Raw genomic sequence first — 13,600 nt, 5'->3', positions numbered from 1 at the left:
GAGCTCCAAAAAAAGCTACCGTATATACTGGAGTATAAGTCGACCCGAATGTAAGCCGAGGCACCTAATTTTACAACAAAAAACTGGGCAAAAATCTATTGACTCAAGTGGGACCCTCACTCGAGTATAAGCCGAGGGGGGCTTTTTCAGCATAAAAAAATGTTCTGAAAAAGTAGGCTTATACTCGAGTATATATGTTAGTCCTTGTAATTTTGTGTGCATGACCACATAATGACCATGGCTGGGGATAATATTAGGTACAGGTTGAGTATTCCTTAACCAAATTATTCCAAAAACCGTATATTCCAGAAAGGTAATTTTTTTTTGTTGTTGCTAAAAGCAGTACTGGGTACATCTGTAACAGCACTACTAAGGATATGATATGTAACTGGCACTAAATATGTGTAAGATTGCTTGGCATTTGTATGCATTTGTATGTATGTGATTGCTTGGCATTTAAAATCAGTATCTGAGATAGTACTCAAACTTTCTTTCATGTTTTGAAACCTAATTTTATGCACAAATACGTTACCAAAATTCTTCTGGTCCCGAGCATTTTGGATAAGGGATACTCAACCTGTAAACCCTTAACCGCCACAGGCTACATATTCAGATAGTGTTAGCAGTGGGATCCAAGCTCCAGATGGTAAGTCTGAGAGTATTGTATTCCAGGGGTGTCTTAAGAGAGGAGGAGGCCCTGTGCAGCCTCCTCAACTGGAAGCAGCACTGGGAGCAGTAGGTGCTGAGTGCTCTATTGCTCATACCATACTGTGCATGCGCGAACCTCTGCTGTGCTGTGGAGTCTGAGCACTAGAGCGCTTAGACTCTACTACTCCCAGCGCAGGTAGAGAGGATAGGGCCCGGAGCAAACACAATGTACCATTAGAACACTGGAGTGATGGTTGCTGGAAATGGGCCACTATACACCTACAGTATGTAGATAATCCTTTTAAAACCAGACATTTGCAGCTAGTATAGTAATTTGCCACATTAACAATGCATAGAGGGAAAACAGTTATTTTCTTTAAAAAATAAGCTCCTTCCTAAGTGACCCCAAACTTTTGAAGGGATGCAGTTAGAATCCCGGTGGTCTGAATCCCAGCATTCAAAATCCTAACGCCGAATCCCGACCGCCGAAATCCCGACACTTTCTCTCGCCACGACACCCATAGAGGGAGGATAAATTAGTGTGCCGAGTGCAGAGTTAGGGCACCAGGCTCGCTGTGTGGCGTGGGGGGGGGGGGGGGGGGGGGGGTGTGGAGCCACGTCCCCTCCTTGTCGGGATTCCGGCATCGGGATTTTGAACACCGGGATTCTGACCGCCGGGATTTAGTAACAATCCCCTTTTGAACGTGTATGTGCTTTATATACATGAGACCAAAATGAGAAAAACACTAAATTATGTTTGACATCATTCTTTTGCCTGCTTTATATACATTGGTACTCTACTAATTAAATGTTATGGTACATATATGACAATTCTTTGATTAATTGATATATCTAGTTACAAAATGTATGCTATATAATCAGAGGTGGATTTTCCACAAGGCAACCTAGGTGTGTGTGTGTGGCGGGGCGCTTGTTCAACAGGGGAGAATATACCGTGCGTAGCGAGCAGTTTTGGATCGGGCCCTAAGTGAGTACTCTGGGGATTACACAGCTTCAAATTCAAAGTGATTGTAAAAAAGCCACGCTAATGTATGTGTGCAGAAGGGCTTGAATCACATAACACAAAAATGTAATCAAATATCTATTTAATAAAATGCAATTAGCACTTCCACAATAGGTGGCTGTCTAAATAGAATTATCGGTACGTGTTTAGTTTCACAGCGCCAGTTAAAGACTTAGAGTAGCGTCCCTTTCAGAATCAGCCTCGTGTTCCCGCGCCAAGCGTAGTTAGCGTAGTCAGTCAGAAGTAGCGTAGCGTCCCTGGCTGCCTTACTTGTGTAGTTTCACGGCGGCAGCCTAAGCTACGTTATCAGCATAGGCTGCCGCCATGAAACTATGCAAGTAACTACCGTAATGTTGCTGGGAACTGCATCTCTGTCCCCGGCGTCCCCGTCAAGACTAGTCAGCGCCTCTCTCACACCACCGGTGCCAGCATGATCCCCTCTCTTTCGCTGAGAGGTGATCATGCTGGTGCCAGGGGAGAGACACTCCATGATATGGCAGGTGTGAATGTGTTCCTGAAACACCCCCAATATCCACGGCAGCCCGAAGCGTGGTGAGCATTGCGAGCCCCGCGAGGCGTCCTCCCGACCTTTGGTACTCAGTAAAATGTTCATTTTTTTTTTAGCCTGCAAGTCGCTCCAGTGGCACAAGAAATCTCTTGGATTAAGAGGCAGAACTGTCGCCGGGCTCCTGCTCCCAAGGGGGCACCTCTCCTCCTCTGCAAGTTTAAATCAGTTAATTGAAAGCCAAAAATATCACTTCTGTGGCTGAGTTCTTAGAAATATGTGTGTTCTCTCTCTCTCTATATATATATATACTTATACACAGACAAATCTAGAGAGCGAGATAGATATAAATTGAACACATATATTTCAGCCCAGACATATATTTAGTGGTGGTGGTGGTGGGGCACAATATATATATCTTGCCTCCGGGCAACTGGAGCGAACTTACGCCACTGCTTGGACTTCTTCTGCAGCTGGGCAGACTTGCCTGGTATTACATGTGATTTATCGCATGAAAAAGGACCTTTTATTATGTCTGTGATATGCATTGTATAGATTATTCTATTTAGGAGCTCAGAAGCCTGAGCACCCCACCAATACCAGACCAGACTGTGATATTCTTCATCCGGACCATTTACCACTTAAGAGGACCACCAAAATCTAAGCCACAAAGTACAGTAATGTATGAATTTACCATCAATGACTGCCTTCTACTAAATGAGTAGTCTCTGAGTAAATCAGATCCTCCACTGGGCAATCTTCAGGGATATTGTGTTATTTCTACTTACTTACTGCCAAAGAAAGCTATACCGTCACCAGTATACATCCAGTCTGGTAAATATTATTCAACTTCACTGAGGTGCACCCAATTGTTTATTGAACAATAATACTCTACTGCTAGTACTCCTATATTTTAGCATCAAACTGTTTTTTATTACCATTATTTCATCTGAGAATTATTTTTATTTTATATTGATCCCACATTTTAATTATGTATTTATGTAATTGATATATACTTTGTGTAATAAATTGTATATACCTATCTTACATTGTTATATTTATTTATCAGTAAAATCCATGCACTGTATACATCTATTTTTCTGTTGGACTTATGATTGGGAGCTTTACAACCTCCCCTATATACAGCAGTTATACATGTGCCAGTGGTCCTATCGTTTCTTCTTATTGCACTTTATGACATAAGGTTTTAAAATGATACCCCCTCTTTTGTGGTTTTAGTATGCTCCAATCCTAGTACTAGGGTTAGTAGCTAGGGTTACTATTATAGTGGATCATATAATGTTTGGATACACTATGATTTTATGACCTGTTCAGTTTGTTATGGCGTTGTTCTAAAAAGCACATTTTTAGAGGTCTAGCAGTACACCCTATATATTTGAGGCCACAGCCTTTTTTGTTTTCGAAATTACAGGTAATACACCTGTTTTTTGTTACATTTATAGACACGCTTAGGGCTAATATGTAATCAATTTGATTGGTTTGTTTTTTCTTAAGTCAACTTGGGGCTAAAATATTTTTTATAGATTTATTTTTACAAAAAATAAAGAATGGTTTTATTGGGAGTGAATCTCCTAGTAGTGAATCTGGTTTGAGAGGACTCCATAATTTTTGTTAATGAAATTCTTAATTTGTTGGAATTCTGCATTGAATGTTGAAATAAAAGCTATGTCTTTCTCCTCAATTTGTTTACTCCCATGAGTGTGTGAATTTTGTTTTAATAGGGCATCTCTGTCCTTATGTATAGCTTTAGAGAAGGCTCTTTTAACTAAATACTCTGGGTATCTTCTCTCTCAACAAAATGCTATCATTTTTCCCTGCTGTTTAAAGGTTTCTATATCTGAACAATTTTTCCATAATCTTCATAACTTTGGTATTTTACTTTTCATAGGATGATATTGGGCATTTGTGAAAATGTAAATATGAATTGGTTTTTACTTCCTTGCTGTAATTGGAAGTCTGTATTTTATTAATATTAATATTTATTAAACTAAAGATAGTTGATTTGGGTTGGGAGAAAGGTGTGCATAAATGCGAGGCCATAGGGGATGGAATTCATGTAAGTGACAAATGAAAGCGTATCCCCATCCGACCCCATTGTTTTTTCAGTTTATGTTATGGTTTCTAGATACTCTTGAACTTTATATCGTATTTTGTGCTCTTTTCTCTACCTTGTTTTGTTTTTGATGATAGTTATATTATGTCATCTCCTTTTCAGTTTATATTTTCATACCTAGAGATTTGCTGCTTTGTTGGTCTTTTACTTGGGTTCTTAAAATGAAAACATTTAATGGAACTGCTATTAATGTCATATATGTTTTGATATTAATGTAGATTTAACTAGATTCATTGTTGCTTACAGTGATCCCCCTACTAGCTGGGACATGGAGGTTTACTGCTGTTGTTATTAGAATTTGTTTGTTTCCCAATCTACTAAAATTATTGTTCCAGAACACATTCAATTTTTATCTTGGAACGTAGAGGAACTTAACACTCCACTGAAACGCAAAAAAGTGCTGCACCACTTGAAACGTTTCAAACCTGATATTGCTCTATTGAAGGAAACACACTGGACCCTTAGGGTTAATTGTTTTTTTTTTTTTCCAGATAGTTTTTATTAAGTCAGAACAGTGAAACACAAGACAACAAAGCAGTATGGTAAAATTGGATTACATGTAGTAACAGAAGATCAATACTATGTTCATTACAATCAGGTATCCAATATAGAAAAGGAATGAACTGACAATTTTAAAGGGCTATACAAGGGGAACATAAGAAAAGAAAAGAAAAAGAAGAGAAAAAAAAAAAAAAAGGGAAGGGTGTAAGGGGAGTATACTTAACCCAACAGATCACAAAGACAGACACAGGGGGGACTAGACATAGGACGGGGACGGGGATTGTGGGGGGAGGGGGGAGAGGGCCCAAGCAACTCTACAGTCACTAATGTATCGAGCTAGGGGAAAGTAGCTGAGCGGTATCGACTTGAAACAAGACTCCAACAGGGAGGTTTTCTCTCTCCCTGTATGTGCACCACTTGAACCACTTTATGTGGATCGAGTTAGCCGAGGAGGAATATTTACAGTCTACTGTTTCAAATAGATAGTGCCTATGGATCTTACCCAGTATGTGTTGTGGGTTTGGGATGTCTGGGGACCTCCAACATTGGCCAATTGCCGCCTTCGTTGCAATCAGGATCTGGCCAATTAGGTATTTGTCATGTTTCGGAATAGATGGAGAAAAATGAAACAAGGCCGTCAGCGGGTCTAAGGAAAGCTGGATACCGACAATCTCCTTTAGGAGAGCGAATATGTCTTTCCACAACTGTTTTAATTTAGGGCAGTCCCAAAAAACGTGCACGATAGAGCCTACCAGACCACATCCTCTCCAACATAGGTTGGAGGTAGAGGGATAAATTGCGTGTAGTCGCTGTGGGGTAAGGTAAGCCCTATTACACAATTTGTAAAACATTTCCGCGTGGCTAAGGCATTTAGACATCCTGAAGCATGAGTTAATACTCTCCTCCCAGACCTCATCGGGTAGAGCTCTGCCAAGGTCCCTCTCCCATCTAGTCTGGGAAATTAACTTCTCTGGTTTTCGCGCCAATGTCTGCTCGGAGTACCATCTAGAGATTCCCCCTCAATGGTTAGGAGAGGACAGGGTGACAATTAGGTTTTTCGGGAAGGATAGAGGGATTGTGGACCCACCCGCGCAAGAGGAAAGCCAGTGCCTTACTTGCAAATATTTATAGAAGTCCTGGCGTGGAATGCTAAACTTCTCCATGATCTCAGTGAAAGACATAAGGGACCCTGCTGGGTATAAGTCTTTTAATGTGGATACGCCCCTGGCTACCCAGTTATCTAATTTCAGATTGGGTATAAGACCTGCTATAGTTGAGATAGCCAAGTTGGGACTGGGCAAAGTGGCTTCCTTATTGCTAGCTAGTAGTTCGTGCCAGGTAGAGATAGTATCTCTAATGGCAACACCCGGCCCATCCCACGAAGGAGTCTTCCCCTTAGGTAGCCAGAATAATTCTGATAGGGGAGGCCTAATCAGGAAAGACTGTTCTATCGCCACCCAAGGTTTCGTTTGTCCCGTTGCAAACCAGTCTCTTGCCTGGTTCAACAGGCAGGCCGAGGCATAATACTTCAGATCTGGGAAAGCCATCCCACCCAGGGGTTTGGGGAGAATCAGAATTTGCTTAGGGACACGGGGTCTAGAACCTTTCCAGATATACCTGGCGAACAGCTTGTTAAAGTCAGAAAGTAGTGACTTAGGGGGTGTTCTGGGGATGGCTCTGAATAGGTATAGGATCTTCGGCAGCAACACCATCTTAGAGGCAGCAATGCGGCCCAACCACGAGACTTCATGTAGGGCCCACTCACCTATCAATTTCTCAAAGGCCCCCAAGAGGGGTTTATAATTGCAGGCGAAGATATCAGAGGATCTGGTAATTTGTACTCCCAGATACTTAATGGAAGTCGTCCGCCAGGCATACCGGTATTGGTCTTTCAGCCGCCTAACCAACTCGGGGGGGGGGATATTAATGGGGAGGGCTTCAGTCTTGGATGTGTTAAGCCTATAATATGAGACACTAGAGTACGAGGACAGTACCTTGTGCAATTCACGCAGAGAGAGTTCTGGGCTGGATAAGCATAATAGTACGTCGTCTGCAAATAGGCTAATCTTATGACTCAGGCCACCCAAGACCGGGCCCTGAATGTGAGGGGAGTTCCTAATTTTTTCCGCTAGAGGCTCCATAGCTAGGGCAAATATGAGAGGGGATAATGGACAGCCCTGCCTCGTGCCATTTGTTATTTTAAACATATTGGATAAACACCCGTTAGTGAATACTCTGGCAGATGGAGAGGAGTAGAGAGCAAATATGGAGTCTAAAAATCTGCCTCCAAAGCCGAACTTAATTAATACAGATCTCAGATATCCCCAATGCAATCTGTCAAACGCTTTTTCCGCGTCGAGAGACAGAATTAACAGGGGGGATTTTTTGAATTCGCAGACTTCCACAATGTTAAATACCCTGCGAGTGTTGTCTGGTGCTTGCCTACCAGGTACGAAGCCAACCTGATCCGCTGTAATAAGAGATGGCAGGAGAGGGTTCAACCTGTTAGAAATCATTTTGGCGTACAGTTTAAGGTCAGTGTTTAAAAGGGCTATTGGTCTGAAGTTTTGGACTGCTGTTGGAGGTTTGCCCGGTTTAGGGATGGTGATTATCCGTGCTTCAAGCATCTCCGCAGGGAACCTACCCGACCCCGATGCATTATTAAACACGTTCAGGAGGATCGGCGCTACGATTGATTTAAACTGTTTATAGAAATTAGTTGGGTACCCGTCAGGGCCTGGTGCTTTATCCTTAGGCAAGGCAACTATGGCCGCTTCTACCTCTCCTAAATTCCACGGGGCGCCCAGGGCGTCCACTACCTCGGGGTCCAGGCGCGGAAGAGAGACTTCCGCTAGAAACTCCTCAATCCCCGAGGCAGTGGGCTGGGGAGTATCAGTATCTGATTCCAGGTTATAGAGCCCGAGTAGTAATCTGCAAAAGTGTTGGCAATTTCAAAGGGGTCGGAGACCTTGAGGCCCGACTTATTGAACACATTGTGTATCCTGGCTCTAGCTTGCCTGCCCCTGAGTTTTCTAGCCAGCAGGCGTCCTGCCTTATTGCCCAGAACATAGAATCTCTGGTTAAGTTTAAAGAGGTTTTTGGAGATCTCCCTAAGGGAGAGTGCATTATAGTTATCACGGGCTTTGCGGAGGGAAGCCGCAATCCGGGGATTCCTCGGATTCGCCTTATGCTCAACCTCAAGCTTGGACAACTCCTCTGAACACCGTTTGGCTTCCTCCGCCTGTGCTCGTTTGAGCCTAGAAGCAATTTGAATGATAGACCCCCGGACTACAGCCTTTAGGGTGCACCAATGGTTGAATATGTTAGTGTGGTCCGGGTTATTAGTGGTAAGGTATGTTAGTATAGAATTCTTAATGGCGTTGCTGGCTTCAGTGTTGGATAGGGTATGCGCTCCTAGACGCCAGGGGCTCGGAGGTATCCTGCGGGAGTTTGTATCATACTTAATGGCTAGTGGGGCATGGTCGGACCATGTCATTGGTAATATTCACGCCCTAGTGATGGAATGTAAAGTACATTTGTCCGCCAGGACCAGGTCTATCCTAGAGTATGTGCGGTGTGGGTTAGAATAGAAGGTAAAGTCCCTCACTGAGGGGTTCCTGGCTCTCCACACATCGTACAGCCCATATTCCCCTAGCAGGTTACGAAAGCCTAAGGAATGAGAGGGAGAAGGGCGGGACCCAGGCAGAGCTCCCCCCCGAGTTGACCTATCAATAGCTTCATCTAATACCATATTAAAATATCCCAGGATGAATACAGCACCCTTAGCATTTTGTTAAACTACAGAGCATAGTTTCCTGCAAAATTTAAGCTGTCCCGAGTTGGGAGCGTAGCACGAAACAATTGTTACCTCAACATCGTCTAGTTTACCAATTAGTACCAGATATCTACCCTCCGGGTCCGCAACCTGGGTCTCAACAGTGAAGGTGGTTTTGGAAGAGACCAGTATAGCCACTCCCGCCTTCTTTGCGGGGCCATTGGCCATAAAGCAATGGGGGAATCTATTGTCAAAAAATCTAGGAGGGGCAGATTTGATGAAGTGAGTCTCCTTTAGGGCAACAATATCAGCTTTCATTTTAAAAAAAGATGAAAGAGCTAGCCTCCGCTTATGTGGGGAGTTTAGCCCTTTAACATTAAGGGAAATAAGATTCACCATAACTCAGCCCAGGGGGTGCATATCGGCGCCACATACTGGTTCAGGCCCGGATACAGGTGGAGGGCAGAGGAGGAGGGGGGGAGACATATCATAGTGGGAGGGGGAACACACACACACAAAGACATAAATTTACGGCTCTATAAAGAGTCGACGTGGGACGCCCACCTAGAGGCGCTACACCAAGCATAACTACCGGGGGGTAGTGGCATTTCACCCCACGATGTCGCTCTCGCAGCATACTAGTGATAGCAATAAACCATACGACTCTTAGGTATTCTAGATATACATCTAACAACCAACAAACAACCCCCTGCCCGGGGAGAATGGAATGTATAATGATGTAATGGGAGACATTGTGCTTTCCTTCGTAACAGGGAGGCAGGGCAAACCAGCATAGGCAATAGTAAGACATAAACGGGTAGAGTGACCTGAAAAAGCCTAACTCAAGGCCATATAACACAGAAATGGAAGCATATTAAACCATGTAAAAGAAGAAATAAAAAACTTGTGGAAAAAACAAGAGGCATCAAGGTCCCAGGGTAGGCACATCTTTGGGCTACAAACAAAAGCAACAGGCCTGTCACCCATACGTAATATTACTTAGTCCCCTCACTTCTCCACCACCGACCAGTCCTGCTGAAGTCGGCGGTCAGGGGAAGAGGGGGAGGATGCCGTCTCCAAGTTCCACTTACGGAGTAGTTTCACCCCCGCATCAACCTCAGATAGGACAATAGTAGAACCGTCTCTGGAGATGATCAACTTGGTGGGGAATCCCCACCTATAAGGAATGTTCGCTTTCCTGAGTGCACTTGTTACTGGGTGGAATGACCGTCTCTTGGTAAGAGTAGACCTTGAGAGATCGCCAAACAATTGCAGGGTACCCAAGGCTCCTGCCGTATCGGAGGACGGCCTAGCGGCCTTCAACAGGGCCTCTTTAATATGATAGAAGTGGACCCGCATTAGGACATCCCTAGGGGCCCCCTCCGGGGCACTCCATGGTCTAGGAACCCTGTGGATCCTATCTAGGAGGAGATCAGAGTTAGGCGTCGATGGAAGAAGCTTCCTGAAAACATCAAGGGCATAATCGTGGAGGCTACTGTTGGAGACAGTCTCAAAGATCCCCCTAAGTTTCAGATTATTCCTCCTCGATCTGTCCTCCAGGTCACTAACTTTGTCCCGCAGAGCCGCCACCTCCTCCTCCAAGGCCGCATGGGAGTCGATCAGCTTGTTATGCGACCCCACTACCTCACCCATTTTGGTCTCCAGTGTGGCTGTACGATCTCCCAGGTCGTCTATCGACCTCTGGCACGCCTGGAATGAGGTACGAAGTTCAGCAGTCACGTCATCCTTGAATTGCTGGAGTAAGAGCTTGAGGGTCCCAACTGTGAGGGCCGCACTGTCCTCCATCCCGGGGGGTGCCGGGGGGCCTATCAGTGGTGTGCGGGAGGATTCATCCGTGCTGGTAGATGGGGGCCGCTCTGGGGTTAAATCGGTTGCGGTAGGGCCCTGGGCTTCAGCGCGTCTAGGAGACGGTTTGAAGAAGGGGACTTGCGGGACGGATTTCGGCCCTTTGATTTTTTTAGACGGCATAGTTAGACGGGCGTTGCGCCAGAGGTAGATACGTAATGTGTGTCCAGAGCAGGATCACTTATAGGTGCCAGAGCCAAGTTTGGTCTTAGATGATTATTCAACAAGGGGCAGGATATAGACGTCAGATGCACATCATGCTGCAGGAGACACCGCGGGGCGTAGCGTGTTACAAAGCCATTACTGTAGGTGCCTAGTGTCGGCGGAACAGGTCATAGCAGATTGCCACCGCTGACATATAAATGAGCAAAATGAGCAATTCCTGCACGCTGGCGGGGGGCCCTGTGGCCTCTCAGCTAAGCGTCTCTCTCTCCCTCTCCACACAGAGGGCTCAATAATCAGAATAGGGCCAGAGGGATTCAGGAGGCTGCAGCACCACACCTGCCACCTCCAATATGGCCGCCGCCGTCTCCCAGCTGCAGAGGGCTGAAAGGGGGGGTGTATAGACTGGGGATGTAGGGTCTAGGGCAGGCGAGGGGATGCAATGGGGCAGCAGAGAGTGGTGTCTGGGATCCCCTGCGCCCCCTGTACCGCTTGCAGGCGGTGGGAGAGCGCGCTCGTGGCTGGCCGGACCTCCGCCAGTAACCAAGATGGCCGCCGCGTCTTCCCTGCCAGGTCCGCCGCTACTAGCCCCCTCACTCCTACCTCTCCGGCGGGGACAGCGGGCTCCACACCCGGTGGGGGGGTCTCCAAGGGTCCCCCTGATCCCGGTGGTACCCTCCTCTCACGCTGGGCTCCCTCGGCGGTGCCGCGGGCCTCCTCCGGGCACACTGTAAAATCGAGGCCCCCGCTTCGGAGGGGTACTAGGCCGCAATCCGCAGAGGCCTCCTAATGAGGTCTCCCGACTCCGCGGCTTTTCCCACCTGTACCTCTGGGCTCCCTGAGTGTAGAATCGGCGGCAGATGGCTGGAGGTGCCGCTAGGAGCAGAGGATTGCTGGCGATTGTGCCTCTCTGTGCAGGAGCTCAGGAGGTAAGCGTCCTCTTTCTTCAGCGGCTAGGCCACGCCCCCCAGGGTTAATTGTTTTTTAAACGACACATCTGACTCTTTTACTGCAAAGCAACGTGGTGTGGTCCTCATTATTAATACGTCTTTACATTATACAGTACTAGATAAATTGTGTGATCCAGATGGATGGTTCATCTTCGTTAAATTGCAGTTCGAAGGGGAATGGTTTACTATTGCTACCCTATATGCTCCCACTGGTCCCAATTCAGACTTTTTCATGGACATCGGTGTTCAGTTACAGGATTGGGCTGAAGGCCACATAATGTTAGGTGGCTATTTGAAAATGACACTTAATCAATTACTTGATGAATCTGATAATGACTCATGAGACACACCATCCCTATATATATTTATTCAAATCTGAATAAAATGCCTAGTAATTTTTAAGTAAGCATGTTTATTATAGTGTAGTAATAGACAGAATATGATGAAAAACCTTTCCCAAAAAATGTAAAATAACAAAATGATATTAAAATAAAACAACAAAAGCAACAACAAAAACTTACCCTAATAGGAATCGGCAAATATTAATAATGGGATCGACTTTGTATGGCTTGGCTGCTACATCCAGTGATGCATCAAATTCTAAACAGTGCCCTAGAAAACATAGAAGTTTTTATGCAGGAGTTTATTTTTCTTTAGACCAGTGTTCAGCAAACAGTACAGTGATCATATTTGTGGTAATTTTGTTAATTTGTGAAAAAATGCTTTACTTAATCAGTTTTCAGTAGAAGTAAATGTAATTTGGTAGATAACCGACAATAACAAAAAACCTAATATCAAAATTTTAATAGGGGTATGCTATAGACAGCCGAACATAAACGAAAGGGATGAGTCTCTTCTTTTAAACAAAATCAAACAAACAATCGTCAGATCAGGGCCAGGTATTAATTATGGGGATTATAATTTACCGGACATTGATTGGAAAAATGTAACATGTAATACAGCAAGAAGCAGTGGGTTCCTAAGCTTACGTTAAGACCAGTTTATCACACAAACAGTAGAAGCTCCAACTCGTAATAAGGCACTATTGGATTTAGTAATAGCAAATAACATAGATTTAGTCTCAAACACCAAAGTAATTGAACATCTAGGGAACAGTGACTACAACATGGTTTCACTGGAAATCAACTTCAGTAAATTACATCATAAAGGAACGGCAAAAATACTAAACTTAAGAAAAGCTAACTTTGAATTATTCAGAGAAGCCCTAAAAAGAAATGTGTGGGAAACGGTTTTTGAGGGGAAAAATGCTGAGGAAATGTGGGATACTCTGAAAAATGGACTTGAATCATTAACTATTAAATACATTCCTAAAGTAAATAAGGGTAAATTCAATAAAAAAAGGCCACCATGGTTGGACAAAAAAGTTAGGTCAGCAATCAACAATAAAACAAGAGCATTTAAATTCTATAAAAATAACTTAAATGAGGAGGCGTTCACCAATTACAAAGAATCAAACAAAATTTGCAAAGGGGCAATCAAAGTAGCTAAAAGGGATTATGAAGAGCGCATAGCCACTGAAAGCAAAACTAACCCCAAGACGTTTTTCAAATACATAAAAAGTAAACGTATAATTAAGGACAACATAGGCCCACTAACCGATATCACTGGAAAAAGTTTTACGGAGGATAAGCGAAAAGCAGAACTGTTAAATGAGTTCTTCTCACCAGTGTTTACTAAGGGAGAGCAGACTGTGGAACGCACACATACCACAAATGGGATGAACAAGCCAGACCTCAATATTGATTTCTCTACCACGGAAATAATATTGAGGCTCAGCAAAAATCAAAACAAATAAATCACCTGGGCCAGATAGGATTCATCCTAGGGTACTAATGGAATTAAGGGAGGAATTAGCTTCCCCTCTACATTATATCTTTGATAACTCAATATCATCAGGAAATGTACCAAAAGACTGGAGAATAGCAGATGTAGTGCCATTATTCAAAAAAGGAAAAAAAGAGGATCCTGCTAATTACAGACCTGTTAGTTTAACACCAAAAGTGGGTAAACTATT

General features: G+C 44.2%; 1 protein-coding gene across 1 annotated transcript in view; it reads right to left on the bottom strand.

The window, feature by feature from the left end:
- Positions 1-13,600, bottom strand: part of PGAP1 (post-GPI attachment to proteins inositol deacylase 1) — a 466,817-nt gene that overhangs the window by 73,613 nt on the left and 379,604 nt on the right. The window contains exon 21 of the mRNA XM_083153565.1: positions 12,087-12,177. Within this exon, the coding sequence (XP_083009691.1) occupies positions 12,087-12,177 (91 nt within the window). The remainder of the gene's footprint in view (positions 1-12,086; positions 12,178-13,600) is intronic.

This window comes from Crinia signifera, chromosome 7 (assembly GCF_055691185.1).
Source record: "Crinia signifera chromosome 7, ASM5569118v1, whole genome shotgun sequence".
Lineage (NCBI taxonomy): Eukaryota > Metazoa > Chordata > Amphibia > Anura > Myobatrachidae > Crinia > Crinia signifera.
The sequence above is the reverse complement of the archived record's forward strand: the minus strand, read 5'-3'. Positions and strand labels throughout refer to the sequence as shown.